Source organism: Ictalurus furcatus, chromosome 2 (assembly GCF_023375685.1).
Source record: "Ictalurus furcatus strain D&B chromosome 2, Billie_1.0, whole genome shotgun sequence".
In the NCBI taxonomy this organism is placed as follows: Eukaryota; Metazoa; Chordata; class Actinopteri; order Siluriformes; family Ictaluridae; genus Ictalurus; species Ictalurus furcatus.
In genome coordinates, this window is record NC_071256.1 from 31825923 (window position 1) to 31843935 (window position 18013).

An 18013-nucleotide genomic window follows, 5' to 3' on the forward strand; every position below is an offset into this window, starting at 1 on the left:
CTAATTCACATATACATATTCTGATCTTAGATTTTTGTCTATGATTAAAGCTAAGTTTTGTGTTGTTGTTTTTTGGGGGTGTTTCTAAATTGGCAGTTGTGCAGCTATTTTTTAACTTTACCAGTTGGAAATTTATTGACCTTTTACAGAGGTCCACACAATTAAACAATAGCTTTCTCGGCTGAAGGCACTGTCATGCCACATACACTCCAAAAACACCAGCAGGGTCCACCTCAGGGATCTGCTTTTGCAAGAGCCACAGGAAACAGGTGACGTATTTGTGCAGCAGGAGTTCACAGCATAGAGGCACATGGAGGGGGTGCTGGCCCCTGTGTCTCCCACATGCACATACAAACCTGTTCATTACGTGATCGGCATATGCTCCCTCGGATCCAAGAATGTCATTTGTGTAGGACCACAGGGCAGATGATAAGTGAGCTCATTTTCCAGTACACAAAGCATGTGCCCGCAAAGAAATTTGAGAGTTTCAAAACACTATGACTCAAAAAAATTGTGAACTTTTCAAAACACTGGGAGACACCTTTTGCATAAAATCCAGCTGGCCAAATAATCAGAGGTTGCTTACAATCGTCATGCATTTTATGTGGAAAAATAAAAAACTTATAATAAACTAGTTGCATAAGTGTACACACCCCTAAACTAATACATTGCTGAAACACCATTTGATTTTATTACACCACTCAGTCTTTTTGGCTAAGAGTTTATCAGCATGGCACATCTTGACTTCTTACACTTTCTTGCAAAAATATTCTAGATCCGTCAGTTTATAAGGGAATCTCTTGTGCACACCCTGCTTCAGGCTTCACTCCCCAGATTTTTAGTTGGATTCAGGTCTGGGCTCTGGCTAGGTCATTCAAAATCATTGATCTTTTAGTTAAGCTGTTCCTTTGTTGATTTGGATGTATGCTTTGTTATCAAGGGGTTACTTGTAGCACATTATTATAGTTGTATGAGGCATTATTAGAGTTAATAAAAATGCTTAGGAATCGTTACCAATTTACCATGAAATATAAGTTATTCTGAATGAATTTGGGCTTCATTGAAAGAGTTGTCATTTGATCATTATGTAAAGCATTTTTATTTTAAAAGTATTGAAAACAACTTTTTCTTTTGCACATTTCCAATTTATCACCTGCATTATGCACATAGAACTGAAGAAGCTACAGTGCATTTACCTAGCAACAGTGGATATAAAAAGTCTACACAACCCTGTTAAAATAGCAGATTGTTATTATGTAAAAAAAAAAAAAAAATTTTTTTTATAAAAAAGAAAGAAAGAAACCATGATGAATCAAATATAACACTAGACTTTATTATACTAGCTGTCATCTACTTTCTTTTGTTACAAGACCAAATCATATGGCTTAATTTTATAACTGATAGGATAGAGGGCTCAGATGATACCGATTGGTTAAAAGAAGTTAGCGAGGCAAAGGGTGGAAATATATATATTGAGAATATGTTAAGATTATCTTAGCCTGTTAGACTTTTTAAAGACTTTTTAAATGTCTACTTTGTTTTGTTCTAAGGGTATGCAAGCTTTTGCACTTGACTTTATGACTCTATTGGCTAATACTGCATAGTTAAAACTGGAAATGATTCAAAAAAATTTTTTTTATTATTGTCATTCTTTAGAAAAAGAGCAAGCTGCACTACCACATTGCAGTGATTATAAACTACCTTGGCCACTGCATCTCTCTCGGAGCCCTGCTGGTTGCCTTCATTCTCTTTATGAGGCTGAGGTGAGTTAAAACCTTGATCATGTTTTGCCTGAACTCTGGTCCTAACTCTGGTTGTAATACAGTGTATCTAATTTGTTTTTGCATGAAACGTCATGCTAATTCACGCATTGCCCACAAGGTTAGCAGATTTCAATGAGATGTTCACATTGTAGATGTTCAAATATAAATCATTACCTCTGAACATATGTATTACAAGTATCAGCATGGGGATTAGAACTCCACTTCACTGCTGGAGATCTAAGGGCTTGAATTTCATTACACATTAATTACTCAAGCGTGGAAAGGTGGATAAAAAATAATGAAATCAAGACTGTTATTGTACAAGAGATCCAGAGCAAGCAAAGCAGAATGGGTGAGAAGATTTGGCAGTACTGTTCTGTGTGTTTGTCAAAACTTTGGCTCTGCAGAAATCTCACCCAAACTCTGCAATGCTTTCAGTTTATAATGGCACTCAGGCTCTCTACATACAAGGAATGTAACTCAAAGCCATTCTCTGTATCTTTTTGATACATGCTCCAAATATCCATGTCTGTCTTTTGTTTTTTGTTTTTTAAGTTAAATATAACACTGGAAAACACTGGGGGGGGGGGGGGGAGAGACCTCTGAGGTAGAAATTTAAGCACTGTGTGTGTGTGAATTCTGACTCTGACAGTTCCTCAACCTGAGCTACGTCACTCGAGTTCATAATTGGCCTCAACTAGAGATGTGTGTGCAACTGTTTTTTAGTTTGTATTTTTGTTTGTAGCTGCCCGTGATATTTTCTAACAAACTGAATTGGTCCTATTTTCCAAAATATAAACAAAAAAATTAGTAGTCTAATTTAAACCACTGTGACCCTGACCAGGCAGTTGGTAAGGATGAGTGAATGAATGTTATAAATGCATTACAAATCTCCACATGTTCATGATGTTGTTTTCTCCACAAGCTTCATACTGTATATAACTGCCGACTCATAAAAGAAAAAACTTCCCACTTTTGCGACCTGCAGGATCCCAGCCTCAACTACATGCCCTGTGATCCTTTCTAGCAATATTTCTGTGATCCAATCTAGCTCATATTTGTATATGTATCTGTTTAGAACACGTTTCTTCACTCATATTGAATTTGTATTGTTACATCCCTACTACAAACAAAGAACTGGCTAGCAATGCTTCCTTCCAGCACAACAGTTGAATTTCAACATGCTTGTATGGACCAAGCAACGGATAATCACTGCCATAATGACTGCCATGACATTAGCAGCAAAACATGGCTCCACGTTTGAACTTTTTGGGTTGCCTCCCAGTACTTGAATTATCAGCATGAGGCAGGCCAGTAAAGGACTCCTCTTTGTCAAGATCTCAACAGCAATGTCAGAAAATTCAAGGAACAAAGTGCACTTTGGTGAACATCGCATTGGTCACACAGTACTACTCTTTGCAGCCTTAAGTACAAAAAGTACACAATTGCTATGTCTTTATTTAGTACTAATACTTCCAAATAAGTACAGTTTCCTCTCCAGCAGTACATGTTATGCTGCATTGACGTCATATGGGAATAACTATAATTCCCATCTTCTAACTTCAACCTACTAATTTCAAGTCTAAATATTGAGAGCGTTTTGAATTCCTTCCAAACCCAGAAGTGAGGAAACAACATTAATGTCCCATGAATCCAAGTAGAATTTGTTGTTGTTGTTGTTGTTGTTTATATTTCACTTTATATTTACAAATTATGAACTTCACTTCTATTAAGGATGTGCTAACACGTAACAAGAACACTCATTCTATTCATCCAGTAACAAATGGTTTCCACCAATTTATCATCCTAAAACAAATGGTGTAGGGCTAATGTTCAGCAGGGCTCATGTTCAGCTCTTGCTTAGCTTGGGTCAACACCCCAAATAAAAGTCGTTCAATAAGAGCATCTATGCATGTCTGCATGATTGCAGATTGAGTTCTGACGTGAAAAAAAACCCCACAACTTTGCGTTCTCTAGGTCATTTTATCTCCGGATTAGTTCCACTTGATTAATCTGTGCAAGAAATCCCATCTCATTTTGTGTAGGATGATTAACCTCTGCATCTTCCAGCTGATCTCCCAAAGCCAGGGCATCATGATGGAACTGATTTGGCAAGACAGAGATCATAAACATACACTCAGTGCAGTTCTGGTCTTGTCTTGTTGTCTTGATGCAGTGTAATAAAATAATCATGCTTCCACATATAAACCTCCATCATATATCCATTTCTGGCCTTAAAGAATATACAGAGGAAGGCAGAACTTTTAACTAGGCTTGTTAGTGATTCATAGTGGTTCCCATCTGGACATAGTTGTCTGGTTTTCCACAAGGCTCTGATCCCTTTTGAGATATGGAGCCTGTTAAAGAGTTCAGGAAGCTGGTACAGATGTTGAGAGGCATGTGGTGAAGAGGCACATGTTACTTTTTAAAAATATTGTCTCATAATAATCTTTTACTAGGATACACAAACAAATGATGCCATGTTTTTAAGTACATAAAATTTAGCAAATAGATGAATCACATCCACCATCATATACAGTATACACATTAGCTACAAATGCAAAGCTGTTATATTATTTATTTCCTGAATGTATTTCTATTTAAATTTTGCCAAAAAATGTGTTTGTTGGTTGTTTATTTGTTTCTTACAACAAATTTTATCATCTATCTATCTATCTATCTATCTATCTATCTATCTATCTATTTATCTAGCATATAAGACTTAGAAACACAGGCTTACATCAAATAAACCATGTATATTGCACATTATGTTATGTATATGCATGTATTTGTCAAATGTACTTCTATTTTTAATTATCATACTTAAATCATAAGATCTTTTTTTTTTTTTACCAAAAGTATTTATTTGTTTGTTGGTATTGTTTATTTGTTGCAACAAATCATATTTATTTATTTATTTATTTATTTATTTATTTATTGTCATATAATTTAATCATTTTTTAATGTATTTCATTTTAATTTATTTCTTAAAAGTATATACATAACATATGGCACATGTAAACGGTCAGGGATTTTGCAGAAACTGTGGATGCAAGTGCAGATTTTATTGTGTAAAGTACAGTACAAACAACCAAAACGGTGAAAACAAGAACCATAAACGTAAACAATACATACAAGGCAGACTATGAGCGAGGCTATGGCACAAACGACACATGCACATGACGACAACAACAACAAAAGCTTGACAACGACATTATGTTACTCATGATAGAGTTCAAGTTTTTTTTACTGACCAAATGCAATTATACTGAAAGTAAGTGTAATTGTATTCACTTCCTCACACACCTACTGGCTGATTATAAAAGGTATGCAGCAACTATTGGCCAAATTCTTGCCTCTCAACCATTAGCCTACTCTCAGTGAATGTGCGAAGGTGAAGCGCTGTTGTGTACGGCATCAAACAGTTGCTTGACAATAGCCGAAACAATGCCCATGGCCATGGAAGGTCATGTATCACATTGCTTCGTGGTCATTCAAATTTGTAAATGATATCAGAAGGCACACACGTGGCATGTAATATTTTATATTATTCCATGGACATTCAAAAGAATGTAGGAAAAAATGTAAAATGTGGGCAGAGTGAAATTTATTTTATTTATATATATTTATGTGATGCTAATAGTTTGTCCTTTTCAGTGTTTTAAAGTTTGCATTCATAGTAACACTACTTTGAACTGCGAAAAATGAAATAAAAAAAAATAATGTAATCAAATTGCAATTTTAAAGTAGCAATTAGTAATCTGTTGTGGGTTACTTTTTTTTTGAGTAACTTTACCCAACACTAGACATAACACAATACAGTGCATCCGGAAAGTATTCACAGCGCTTCACTTTTTCCACATTTTGTTATGTTACAGCCTTATTCCAAAATGGATTAAATTCATTATTTTCCTCAAAATTCTACAAACAATACCCCATAATGATAACGTGAAAGAAGTTTGTTTGAAATCTTTGCAAATTTGTTAAAAATAATAAACAAAAAAAGCACATGTCCATAAGTATTCACAGCCTTTGCCATGACAGTCAAAATTGAGCTCAGGTGCATCCTGTTTCCACTGATCATCCTTGAGATGTTTCTACAACTTGATTGGTGTCCACCTGTGGTAAATTCAGTTGATTGGACATGATTTGGAAAGGCACACACCTGTCTATATAAGGTCCCACAGTTAACAATGCATGTCAGAGCACAGACCAAGCCATGAAGTCCAAGGAATTGTCTGTAGACCTCCGAGACAGGATTGTATCGAGGCACAGATCTGGGGAAGGGTACAGAAACATTTCTGCAACATTGAAGGTCCCAGTGAGCACAGTGGCCTCCATCATCCGTAAATGGAAGAAGTTTGGAACCAGCAGGACTCTTCCTAGAGCTGGCCGCCCAGCCAAACTGAGTGATCGGGGGAGAAGGGCCTTAGTCAGGGAGGTGACCAAAAACCCGATGGTCACTCTGACAGAGCACCAGCGTGTCTCGGTGGAGAGAGGAGAACCTTCTAGAAGAACAACCATCTCTGCAGCACTCCACCAATCAGGACTGTATGGTAGAGTGGCCAGATGGAAGCCACAGCCTGCCTGGAGTTTGCCAAAAGGCACCTGGAGGACTCTCAGACCATAAGAAACAAAATTCTCTGGTCTGATGAAACAAAGATTGAACTCTTTGACCTCAATTGGGGGAAAGATGAATGCAGCAATGTACAGAGACATCCTTGATGAAAACCTGCTCCAGAGCGCTCTGGACCTCAGACTGGAGCGAAGGTTCATCTTCCAACAGGACAACGACCCTAAGCACACAGCCAAGATAACAAAGGAGTGGCTACAGGACAACTCTGTGAATGTCCTTCAGTGGCCCAGCCAGAGCCCAGACTTGAACCTGATTGGACATCTCTGGAGAGATCTGAAAATAGCTGTGCACCGACGCTCCCCATCCAACCTGATGGAGCTAGAGAGGTCCTGCAAAGAAGAATGGGAGAAACTGCCCAAAAATAGGTGTGCCAAGCCTGTAGCATTATTCTCAAAAAGACTTGAGGCTGTAATTGGTGCCAAAGGTGCTTCAACAAAGTATTGAGCAAAGGCCGTGAACACTTATGTGCATGTGCTTTTTTGTTTTTTATTTTTAATAAATTTGCAAAGATTTCGAACAAACTTCTTTCACATTGTCATTATGGGGTATTGTTTGTAGAATTTTGAGGAAAATAATGAATTTAATCCATTTTGGAATAAGGCTGTAACATAACAAAATATGGAAAAAATGAAGCGCTGTGAATACTTTCCGGATGCACTGTATAGACAGCTGCTTGATTATATTTCTGGTTATCTCTTGCCAGTCGAGACTCACGTGAACCACTTCCTGGTGCATGCGCAAATAAATTTTGGTAGAAATTAACACAGATTGTTCTCTGAAATGCTTTTGTCATGTAATGTTACCCTGCATCAAGGACTGTGATCTTTTTTATTTTATTAGAACAAATCCAAACATTGAACATGTTTTTAAGCCCTAAAATAAGCTGTACATAAAAGTATTTTAGATCGTAGTGCTTTTCCCTTGACTTTATTTACATATGTGCCTTTGAAGTAATCCAAAAATAATCAGATGACATTATTTTCATCTTGTGATACCTGGATTACATTACTGATTACATTTTATGAAGTAATTTGCAACTGTAACAGAATAAATTTTTAAAGTAACCCTCCCAACCCTGTATATAGTATATGTATATAGTATGTTTTATATATAGTGCATAGTGCAGGGTTATTCATCTCTTGAATTACCATGTACTACGCAGTGTTTGCATAGTCATATCCTCACGGTAGCACACTGAATATCAAATACAGTAAGATCAAAGAGCAGTCCTGAGTTTTTTGAGACGGTGGTCGTCAGAAAAAGTGACGTGAGCCGCACAGGGCTGAAGTGTGCCGGCTGTGGGAGACATTTCTGCAGGCGTGAAGCAAGGGGAATTGGAGCTGGGCAAATGCCAGCGTTCTTGCTCTCACTCAGGCACTGAAGTGTGAAAAAGAGGCCGAAGACTCACTGAGCGGTTCAGTGAAAGCTAACCTCACATAGCCTCAGGTCATGACTGCGGTGACAAGGAGCTGTCTATATCCAGTGTTTCATTTCCTAGTTTGTGACTAGCAGGTTGGTTATCGTTACACTGGGATGGCTTCCTACGTGGTGTGAAAGAGAACAAAATTTGTGTGAGGTAAAAAGAACTGCAAACGAATAGTCCTTGTTCATTCATATTCATATGAATTTACTGTGGTTAAATATAATGTGAAAAATGAGCAAAATTACATTTCTTTAATTTTTCCTTCTGCCCACCACACATGTTCTTCTGAAATATGCAACAAGAAGATGTGTGGTAGGCAGAAGGAAAAATTCAAGAGATCTTCACTGCAGCCTGTAGTGCGATGATGTATCGGATTAGATCTTTTTGCATGTGCAAAAAGCAGACCAGACACAGTATAACGCCAAGTAATTCTACAATTATGGTTAAGGTTATGGTTACAACATCCAGTACATCCAGTGGATCTAACCTTATACATCATCACACTACAGGCTGCACTGAGGACACACTGAAAAATTAAGGAAATGTTATTTTGTTCATTTTTCACATTATACTTAAATTAACCACAAATTAAATTCGTATGAATATGAATAAACCAGGACAATTTGTTTGGATTTCCTTTTACCTCACAGAAATTAAGTTACAAAAGAGGTACAAACACTCATTTCATCCCTAACCATCACTTTTTCCCAAACCTAAATTTTCATAAGAATTCAGTCATGGAATTGTTAGAAATTTGCTAATGGGAAAATCCACAGCTACAGGGCAGTCAAGATAAGAAAAAGCAAGAACTCTCTCTAGAAAGCTGAGAACATTTCAGTGTGATGATTGAGGTGTGAACTGAATTTGGGCAGAAATGTGGGCAATATAGCTCTGCAATTTAGGAATGAGGGGGCACGGTGGTTTGATGGTTAGCATGTTTGCCTCGCCCCTCCATGGTTGGGGGTTCAATTCCAACCTATGCGTGAGTTTGCAGGTTCTCCCCATGCTTCAGGGGAATCCTCGGGGTACTCTGGTTTTCTCCCCAGTCCAAAGACATTAGTTGTAGGCTGATTGGCATTTCCAAATTGTCCATAGTGTGTGATTGTGCCCTGCAATTGTGATCGTACCCCATCCAGGGTGTTCCCTGCCTTGTGCCCCGAGTTTCCTGGGATAAGCTCCAGGCTCCCTGCGTATCCTGTGTAGGATAAAAGGTACTGAAAATGGATGGATGGATGGACGAATTAAGGAATGACAAGGCAGGTTTTGTCATTCTATTCTGATTAACGATTTATGATGATTCTTGTGACATTATACGCAAAACATAAAGTAAAAGAATAAATATTGGAATATCTTATAAAGCAAAGCACATAAGGGCACAAAGGACATTTAAAAAAAAAAAAACTATTGTAGAAATAACTGCTTGCTCCTACTAGTTGGTCACCTTCAGAAAAGTCTAGGATTTTATTTCTGTCAATGCATTGAACTTAATCAGATGAAACATTTGCATTTTCAACTTTCTCAAAAGGTTAATAAAGGTTAGTATGGTCATTTGACCACCTTCCGTGTCCAATAAAAGGAGGTCCTCTGTCCTGCTATTTGTGGCCTCGGTGACGTAGGTAGGTGCAGGGTGAGAGAGGCAGCAGACCTCGGAGCACATGGCCACTGCGTGAGGCACTGGTTCTCTGCCAACTTCCTGCCACGCACCACGTGGACACAGACCTCTGTCTCCAACAAAGCCCCAGTATGAGGTGCTACCAGTACATCTGCGTGTCATTTGGGTAGCAGGCCGCTTTCGGACACTGTTTTATAAGCGCTCCAATAGCACAGGGACTGCACAAAGCAGAGAGTATGCTCTAAATTAGGCCTCCCACAGAGCACACAAACCGAACTGTCTTAACACCCTCCTGTGCATCTGTGTCATTTACATTTCTGTCCGGTTTGTGTCACCGTCACGCATTTTCTGTTCTCTGCATAAACAACAGGGAGTCGGTGAAGCTAAAAAAAATGGCCAGGTTTTTATTTGGAACAGATTATTCATGAAAGGACAGTGCTCGAGCCGAAAGAAAGCTGAAGTACCACAGCGATGAAACCTGAGTAATAATGGGGAGGTCTGGAGCCGACAGCTGCAGTAATGAACTCCCTTTAATGCAGACAAATGCTACTGGGATTAGGTAGGGAATGATGTTGTTGTTTTTTTTCCAAATTCAGAAACAGAATTCAGGTCGTGACTCAAAAGTGCTTAATCTTGTCATTAGAATGTGCTGGAAACGTCATTAGTGGTCAGAATGTTTCTATATTTTTCCATTTTTCAGTTGTCAGCTATATAGGATATCTACATAGTATGTGTATACATGACCATCACACCCATATGTGCTTGTTGAACATCCCATTCCAGATTTAGTCCTCCTTTTGCTATTATAATAACCTCTTTCCAACAGATTTTGGAACGTGACTATAGGGATTTGTCCATTCAGGATGCACAAGAGAATGGTGAGAGCAGGTACTGATGTTGGGTGAGGAGGCCTGGGGCACAGTCAGTGTTCCAGTTTATCCCAAAAGTGTTCAGTGGGGTTGTGGTCAATCCTCTGTGCAGGCCACTCAATTCTTCCACTCCAAGCTTGGCAAGCCATGTCTTCATGAACTTCGCTTTGTGCACATGCAGTCATGTTGGAACAGGTTTGGGCCTCTTAGTTCCAGTGAATGGAAATTGTAATGCTACAGTATACAAAGACATTCTAGACAATTGTGTGCTTCCAAGTTTATAGCAATAGTTTGGGAAGAACCACTTATGGTTGTGATGGTCAGATGTCCACAAACCTTTGGCTATATAGTGTATATGAACTTAGTATCTGTTTCACAATATGGCAGTTTGCACCCTTAAAGTGCCTCTCCAATAGACTATTTCATGCTGCAATGTCCCATCTGCATCACTGGCCACTAACATAATCACTATATGCTATCGAAGCTATAAAGAAAAGACATGTAAGCTGCTTGTATATCAATATGTGTATATTAATCTTTTTCACAGCTCAGAATGTCTCTTTATACAGTCCCTCCAAAACTGTTGGAACGGCAAGCCAATTCATTTGTTTTTGCTGTGGTCTGAAGACATTTGGGTTTGAGATCAAAAGATGAATATGAGAAAATAGTTTAGAATTTGGGGTTTTATTTCCTGGTATTTATATGTAAATGTGTTACACAACATAGATTGTATTTTTTATCAGACTACCCAATTTGTAGGTAAGCATAAATACTGGAACATGTGACTGACAGGTGTTTCTTGTTACCCAGGTGTGTCCTGTTAGATTTATTGTTTAACCTATAAATAGCTCTGAACATCTACTCTTGGTTTTAGCCCTCAGTTTCACATGTGAAGACTGCATTTGTTGTTAAAAAGGATAAAGATAATGAGTCTTTATTTATCACATATGCATATAAACATTGAAATTCTATTCTTCACATACCGTAGTCAGTTAAAAAGGATAAGCCAACATGAAGATTAGAGAGCTGTCTATGGGAGAAAAGCAAGCCATTTTGAAGCTGAGAAAAGAGGGAATAGCCAATACAACAGTTTGGAGTGTACTGAGCAATAGACACTGAATGGGTCAGCCAAGGAAACAACAACCGCTGATGACAGAAACATTGTGAGAGCTGTGAAGATAAAACCTTAAAACAACAGTCAGTGACATCTCCAACAACCTCCACATGGCAGGGGTGAATGTATCGCAATCTACCGTTATAAGAAGACTTTGAGAGCAGAAATATAGAAGTTATACCACAAGATAAGAATCGGAAAGCCAGATTGGAATTTGCAAAGAAATACAGAAATTATTAAATGTTTATTTGGATTTTTTGGGAGGAGTCTCCATGGTCAGTATTCAGTGTTAGGGTCAGTGTCAGAGGTGAAGCTGTAGCTATAACTTATAGCTATAAGCTGTAAGGGCATTGTGAATTGCAGTTTCTTGGAAACATGACAAACTGCGCTTTTTTTTTTGCCTTATTAACTTCAAGGAAGAGGAAAAATTATAACTTTAATGAAGAGGAAACAAATAAAGACTGGACAGCTATTTACAACTGTTATAAGGTAAGCGATCTAACAGCTAGCTTGTTTCATAGACAATCCAGAACATGGTAAAATGTATTTATTAAAATCATTATTTAGTAAATCAAAAATTGTCATCGTTGTCAAATTGCTGTGGTAGTAAAGAAATAAAATAGTTTGTATGTTGTAATTGGACAGTAAACAACATTGGGGTAGTAACATTAACTCTGTGGGTTGCATCACACTGTATCCCATGATCTGTTATTCCCCACTCATATTATATTATATTATTATATATGAAATTATATTATAAATCTCACATGTTGTTAATGTTTACTTCATCAGAACAGATGCGTAAATGAATTTAGTGAGTTCAGCCAGCTGTTATTGAAGCAGGAAACGCTCGTGCCAAAGTGACAGCTGAAACACAGCGCTGTGAGCACTGGCTCTGAATTAGTTTCATATGCCAAAGCCTATTTGTTTTCCACTGCCAAAACCAGGAAATAATTAAAGTTCTAAATGCTAAATGCGCATATTTTATAGAATACAGCAAAAAAAATAAAAAATAAAAATAGCAGTAGCTGGGTATGTAACCAGCTTGTTTCATGAAATTCATACCAATTAGCTTAGGCCTGACTCAGTTTACACACAATATTACATGCAATTAATCACCACTTTACTGGGAAAAAATGGTGAAAATGGATTGTCATAGTAAATCCATTTCATGGTGCACATTCAGGTTAATAGTTTGGTATTAATACTATTAGTGGTTTCAGCAGTATTTTAATACAGGCACATGCCCAGATTTCCACTGGGGAGAGCTTAAGGGCTATGAGAGCTTAACGTCCTCCATATCCTTGCCAGTGTACCACTATTAAGAATCTGAAATGCCCCTGAAATGTACCCATGAGGATTACTGGGACACTGGTACACTTACTCTTGCTTTGTTTTTGATCTGCCAGGTTTTTTTTTTTTTTAGAGAGAGAGAGATAATATTCACATGGACAACCCTGGTGGTTGCTACCTCAAAGCTGCAGAGTCACTGGTTTAATCATGACTTTGGTTTATTGTCTGTGTGGAATTTCAAATCTTTTCATAGAGCTGTAGAACTAGTCTGGTTTCAATATGCTTTCTGTATTGACTTGGAGTTGTCTGGTCTTGGGCATTGGTCTTACATGAGTGTATAATATATATATATATATATATATATATATATATATATATATATATATATATATATATATATATAGATAGATAGATAGATAGATACAGTGCATCCGGAAAGTATTCACAGCGTTTCACTTTTTCCACATTTTGTTATGTTACAGCCTTATTCCAAAATGGATTAAATTCATTATTTTCCTCAAAATTCTACAAACAATACCCCATAATGATAACGTGGAAGACGTTTGTTTGAAATCTTTGCAAATTTAAAAAAAAATAAAAGCCTTTGCCATGACACTCAAAATTGAGCTCAGGTGGATCCTGTTTCCACTGATCATCCTTGAGATGTTTCTACAACTTGATCGGAGTCCACCTGTGGTAAATTCAGTTGATTAGACATGATTTGGAAAGGCACACACCTGTCTATATAAGGTCCCACAGTTAACAATGCATGTCAGAGCACAAACCAAGCCATGAAGTCAAAAGAATTGTCTGTAGACCTCCGAGACAGGATTGTATCGCGGCACAGATCTGGGGAAGGGTACAGAAACATTTCTGCAACATTGAAGGTCCCAATGAGCACAGTGGCCTCCATCATCTGTAAATGGAAGACGTTTGGAACCAGCAGGACTCTTCCTAGAGCTGGCCGCCCAGCCAAACTGAGTGATCGGGGGAGAAGGGCCTTAGTCAGGGAGGTGACCAAAAACCCGATGGTCACTCTGACAGAGCTCCAGCGTGTCTCTGTGGAGAGAGGAGAACCTTCTAGAAGAACAACCATCTCTGTAGCACTCGATAAATCGGGCCTGTATGGTAGAGTGGCCAGACGGAAGCCACAGCCTGCCTGGAGTTTGCCAAAAGGCACCTGGAGGACTCTCAGACCATAAGAAACAAAATTCTCTGGTCTGATGAAACAAAGATTGAACTCTTTGACCTGAATGGCAAGCATCATGTCTGGAGGAAACCAGGCACCAGTCATCACCTGGCCAATACCATCCCTACAGTTAAGCATGGTGGTGGCAGCATCATGCTGTGGGGATGTTTTTCAGCGGCAGGAACTGGGAGACTAGTCAGGATCGAGGGAAAGATGAATGCAGCAATGTACAGAGACATCCTTGATGAAAACCTGCTCCAGAGCGCTCTGGACCTCAGACTGGGGCGAAGGTTCATCTTCAAACAGTACAACGACCCTAAGCACACAGCCAAGATAACAAAGGAGTGGCTACAGGACAACTCTGTGAATGTCCTTGAGTGGCCCAGCCAGAGCCCAGACTTGAACCCGATTGAACATCTCTGGAGAGATCTGAAAATAGCTGTGCATTTACACTCTCCATCAAACCTGATGGAGCTTGAGAGGTCCTGCAAAGAAGAATGGGAGAAACTGCCCAAAAATAGGTGTGCCAAGCTTGTAGCATCATACTCAAAAAGACTTGAGGCTGTAATTGGTGCCAAAGGTGCTTCAACAAAGTATTGAGCAAAGGCTGTGAATACTTATGTACATGTGCTTTTTTTGTTTTTTAATTTAATAAATTTGCAAAGATTTCAAACAAACTTCTTTCATGTTATAATTATGGGGTATTGTTTGTAAAGTTTTGAGGAAAATAATGAATTTAATCCATTTTGGAATAAGGCCATAACATAAAATGTGTCAAAAGTGAAACGCTGTGAATACTTTCTTGATGCACTGTATATATAGATATATATGGATGGATAGATAGATAAATAGATAGATAGATAGATAGATAGACAGATATACTTACAAAAAAAGAAACGTCCCTTTTTCAGGAGACTGTATTTTAAAGATAATTTGGTAAAATTCAAATAAGCTTTACAGATCTTTATTGGAAAGGATTTAAACGATGCTTGTTCAATGCTTGTTCAATGAACCATAAACAATTATTGCACATGCACCTGTGGAACAGTCCTTAAGACACGAACAGTTTACAGGCAGTAGGCAATTAAAGTCACAGTTACAATAAGTTAGGACACTAAAGAGACCTTTCTTCTGACTCTGAAAAACACCAGAAGAAAGATGTCTAGGGTTCCTGCTCACCTACGTGAACATGCCATAGGCCTGCTGCAGGCAGGCATGAGGACTGCAGATGTGGTCAGAGCAATAAACTGCAATGTCTGTAATGTAAGACGCCTAAGACAGTGCTACAGGGAGACAGGAAGGACAGCTGAACGTCCTTGCAGTGGAAAATTACATGTAACCATGTAATTTTTTAATTACAGACGTAATCGAGAACTTGCAAAAGCCTTGGTGGAAGAGTGGAGTAACATCTCACAGCAAGAACTGACAAATCTGGTGCAGTCCATGAAGATGAGATGCACTGTAGTATTTAAAGCAGCTGGAGGCCACACCAGAGATTTTGACAATGTTGGTCTTAACTACAGCCCATCTCTATTGGGGTATACTGTACAGTATGTGGGTTTCCTCTAGGTTTTTCCCAAAAAACAGTAGGTGGATTAGTTACTCTAAATTGCTCCTAAGTGTGAATGTGTGTGTTCATGGTGTCCTACAATGGACTGGTATCCCATTCAAGGTGCATTGATGAGTTGTTTTTTTCTCAAGGTTAGACGGCTGCACTCATTATGTGAAGAAAAGTGTTGTGATGAATTGTTTGAGCTGTAATTGGGTTCCATGCATAACGTTTTGTCCCTCAGGCCCTTGGTCAATGCTTTTATAAGGTTTTAATCTTGAATGCAATTAATGTATGAAAAGTCAAATTCACTGGGCCACTCTCAGTAGTAACTGAAATTAAACTGCAAAATAAAGACACTGCAAGAACTATAACTCAGGCCGTATTCAGGGTTTAAAAGATGCATTGATATATGTGTATTGGAAGTTATCATATGCAGATTTCTATACACCACCTTTAAAACGATTCTATTCAATGTTATTTGTATTGGGCTTATAGACATTGCCACAAATCAGACTCAAACACTAGAGAGTGAGATTATAAATCATTCTAGTGTGTAGGTGTACAAGAGTAAAGAAAGCTGTGTAGTATGGGTATTATGTGAACAATTATGTGCTAGGATAAGTATAGGACAAGCTGTCTATGTGTAGTGAATGAGGGCAGAAAGAAAATGCGTAAACTCACGGCAAATCCAAAAAAATGTGAGCAAAGTTCATTGCAGAGGTCAACACACAGGTGAACCACCTCACACAAGGGTAATCCATGATCAGCACTCAACACATGAGCAATAGCCAACAACCTAGAAACAGGAACACAAGGTTCATAACATATAGACATATACACACTAATTAATGACTAAACACAGAACAGGTGAACACAATAGGGCAACAAACCAATGACAAGATGTGAGTGAAGACAGAGCTAAAACAAAAACAACAGAAACAAAAGCGCATTGAATTTTAAACAAAAGCACAAGATGGGAACGCAAAACAAAACATGGTATGGTTATCACTAAGAGAGAAAAGTTGTGACAGTCTTTGTAAATACAGCAGCCATTCTTAAGTATAAATCTGCAGTCTATATGTGAGATTATCTACTGAAGCAAGGGTGACACTTGGGCATAACCTGTCTGGACCATGCACAGCAGCAGAAAGTGAGACGCAAGTACAGATAGCTCCAGATAAAGAAGCAGGAGGAATAGAGCAAAAGTAGAGCATCGTTAGGGATCAGGCAGGTCCGGAGGGTGAGAGGAGCCTCAGCAGTAGAAATGTGATAGGATCTGGCCCCGGCATCACATCAGGCAGCAGGACTGCATGCACACCTGGACAGAGAGAGAGAGTGAGAGATTTTTAGAATCCTTTATTTAGCAAAAGTCACACTATACACATTAAAGTCAAGGTGACTCAATATATAAATAAATAAATATTTAAAGGAGCATTAAAATAAATAAATAAATAATTCAACGCAACAACAGTTGTTATGAAGATTATCAGCCTAATGCTGGTGTAAAACAAAGTTCTCCCTCCACTACAGAGCACAGAGCCTCCTCACAACACCACACTGCCTTGAACATCTCTATTTAAAAACTCAGTGCTGCCCAGATATACCCTACTACTTAAAACCACCCTTTTCCCACACCAAACCAGCTGGTAATGTGGGCTGCCCACCACCCCACTCTCCAACTAAAATGGCTTCGCTTTTGGCCCAGTTGACCTTGGCAGATGATAAAATCTCGGAATCTTTTAAAACATCAATTAAAATATTCACATCAGTCTGTGCTCCCAGCATTACAACTAAGTCATCTGCATATGTTGAGAGACAGAGAGAAGCACTGGAGTGAGATATTTTAAAACCAGAAAGTTGATCTCTCAGTTTACATAAAAGAGGTTCAAATGCTAGGGTGTACAGCATGACTGACAGAGAACAGCCTTGCCTAATACCTCTGTAGACTCTAAAAGGGGCACACAAACCACCATTAACCTTCAGTACACTCTCAATTTCACTGTACAAAGTCTTGATCATGGCTATGAAACCTGGGTTGAAACCAAAGGTTTACAGCACCTTCCACAAGTATTCATGTTCAACCCGGTCAAAAGCCTTTTCCTGATCTAGAAAAATAAGACGAGTCTTTAAGCCCAATTTCCTGGAGATGTCCAAAATGTCACGAATTAAGTATACATTATCAAATATAGACCTGCCAGGCACACAGTACGTCTGGTCATGGTGAGTGATTTGCTCCATTACCTTAGTCAGACTTGAAGCTAATGCTTTTGAGAGCAGCTTGTAGTCAGTGCACAACAGTGAGATCGGGTGCCAGTTCTTCAAGTGCGTCAGGTCTCCCTTTTTCGGCAGGAGGGTCAGGACGGCTCTCCTGCAGCTCAATGGGAGCTCACCTCCCTTCACACTGTCTAGCAACACTTCTAGCACATCCTGCCCAGAAGGCTTTGTAGAACTCTACAGGGAGACCATCTATGCCTGGCACCCATCCGTTCTCCATCTCTTGGAGAGCCTCATAGAGCTCTGCTAGCCTTAGCTCTACATCCATGTCTCTGGCCACATGCTCTG

General features: G+C 38.8%; 1 protein-coding gene across 1 annotated transcript in view; it reads left to right on the forward strand.

The window, feature by feature from the left end:
* Positions 1 to 18013, forward strand: part of crhr1 (corticotropin releasing hormone receptor 1) — a 170228-nt gene that overhangs the window by 101704 nt on the left and 50511 nt on the right. The window contains exon 6 of the mRNA XM_053614612.1: positions 1657 to 1763. Within this exon, the coding sequence (XP_053470587.1) occupies positions 1657 to 1763 (107 nt within the window). The remainder of the gene's footprint in view (positions 1 to 1656; positions 1764 to 18013) is intronic.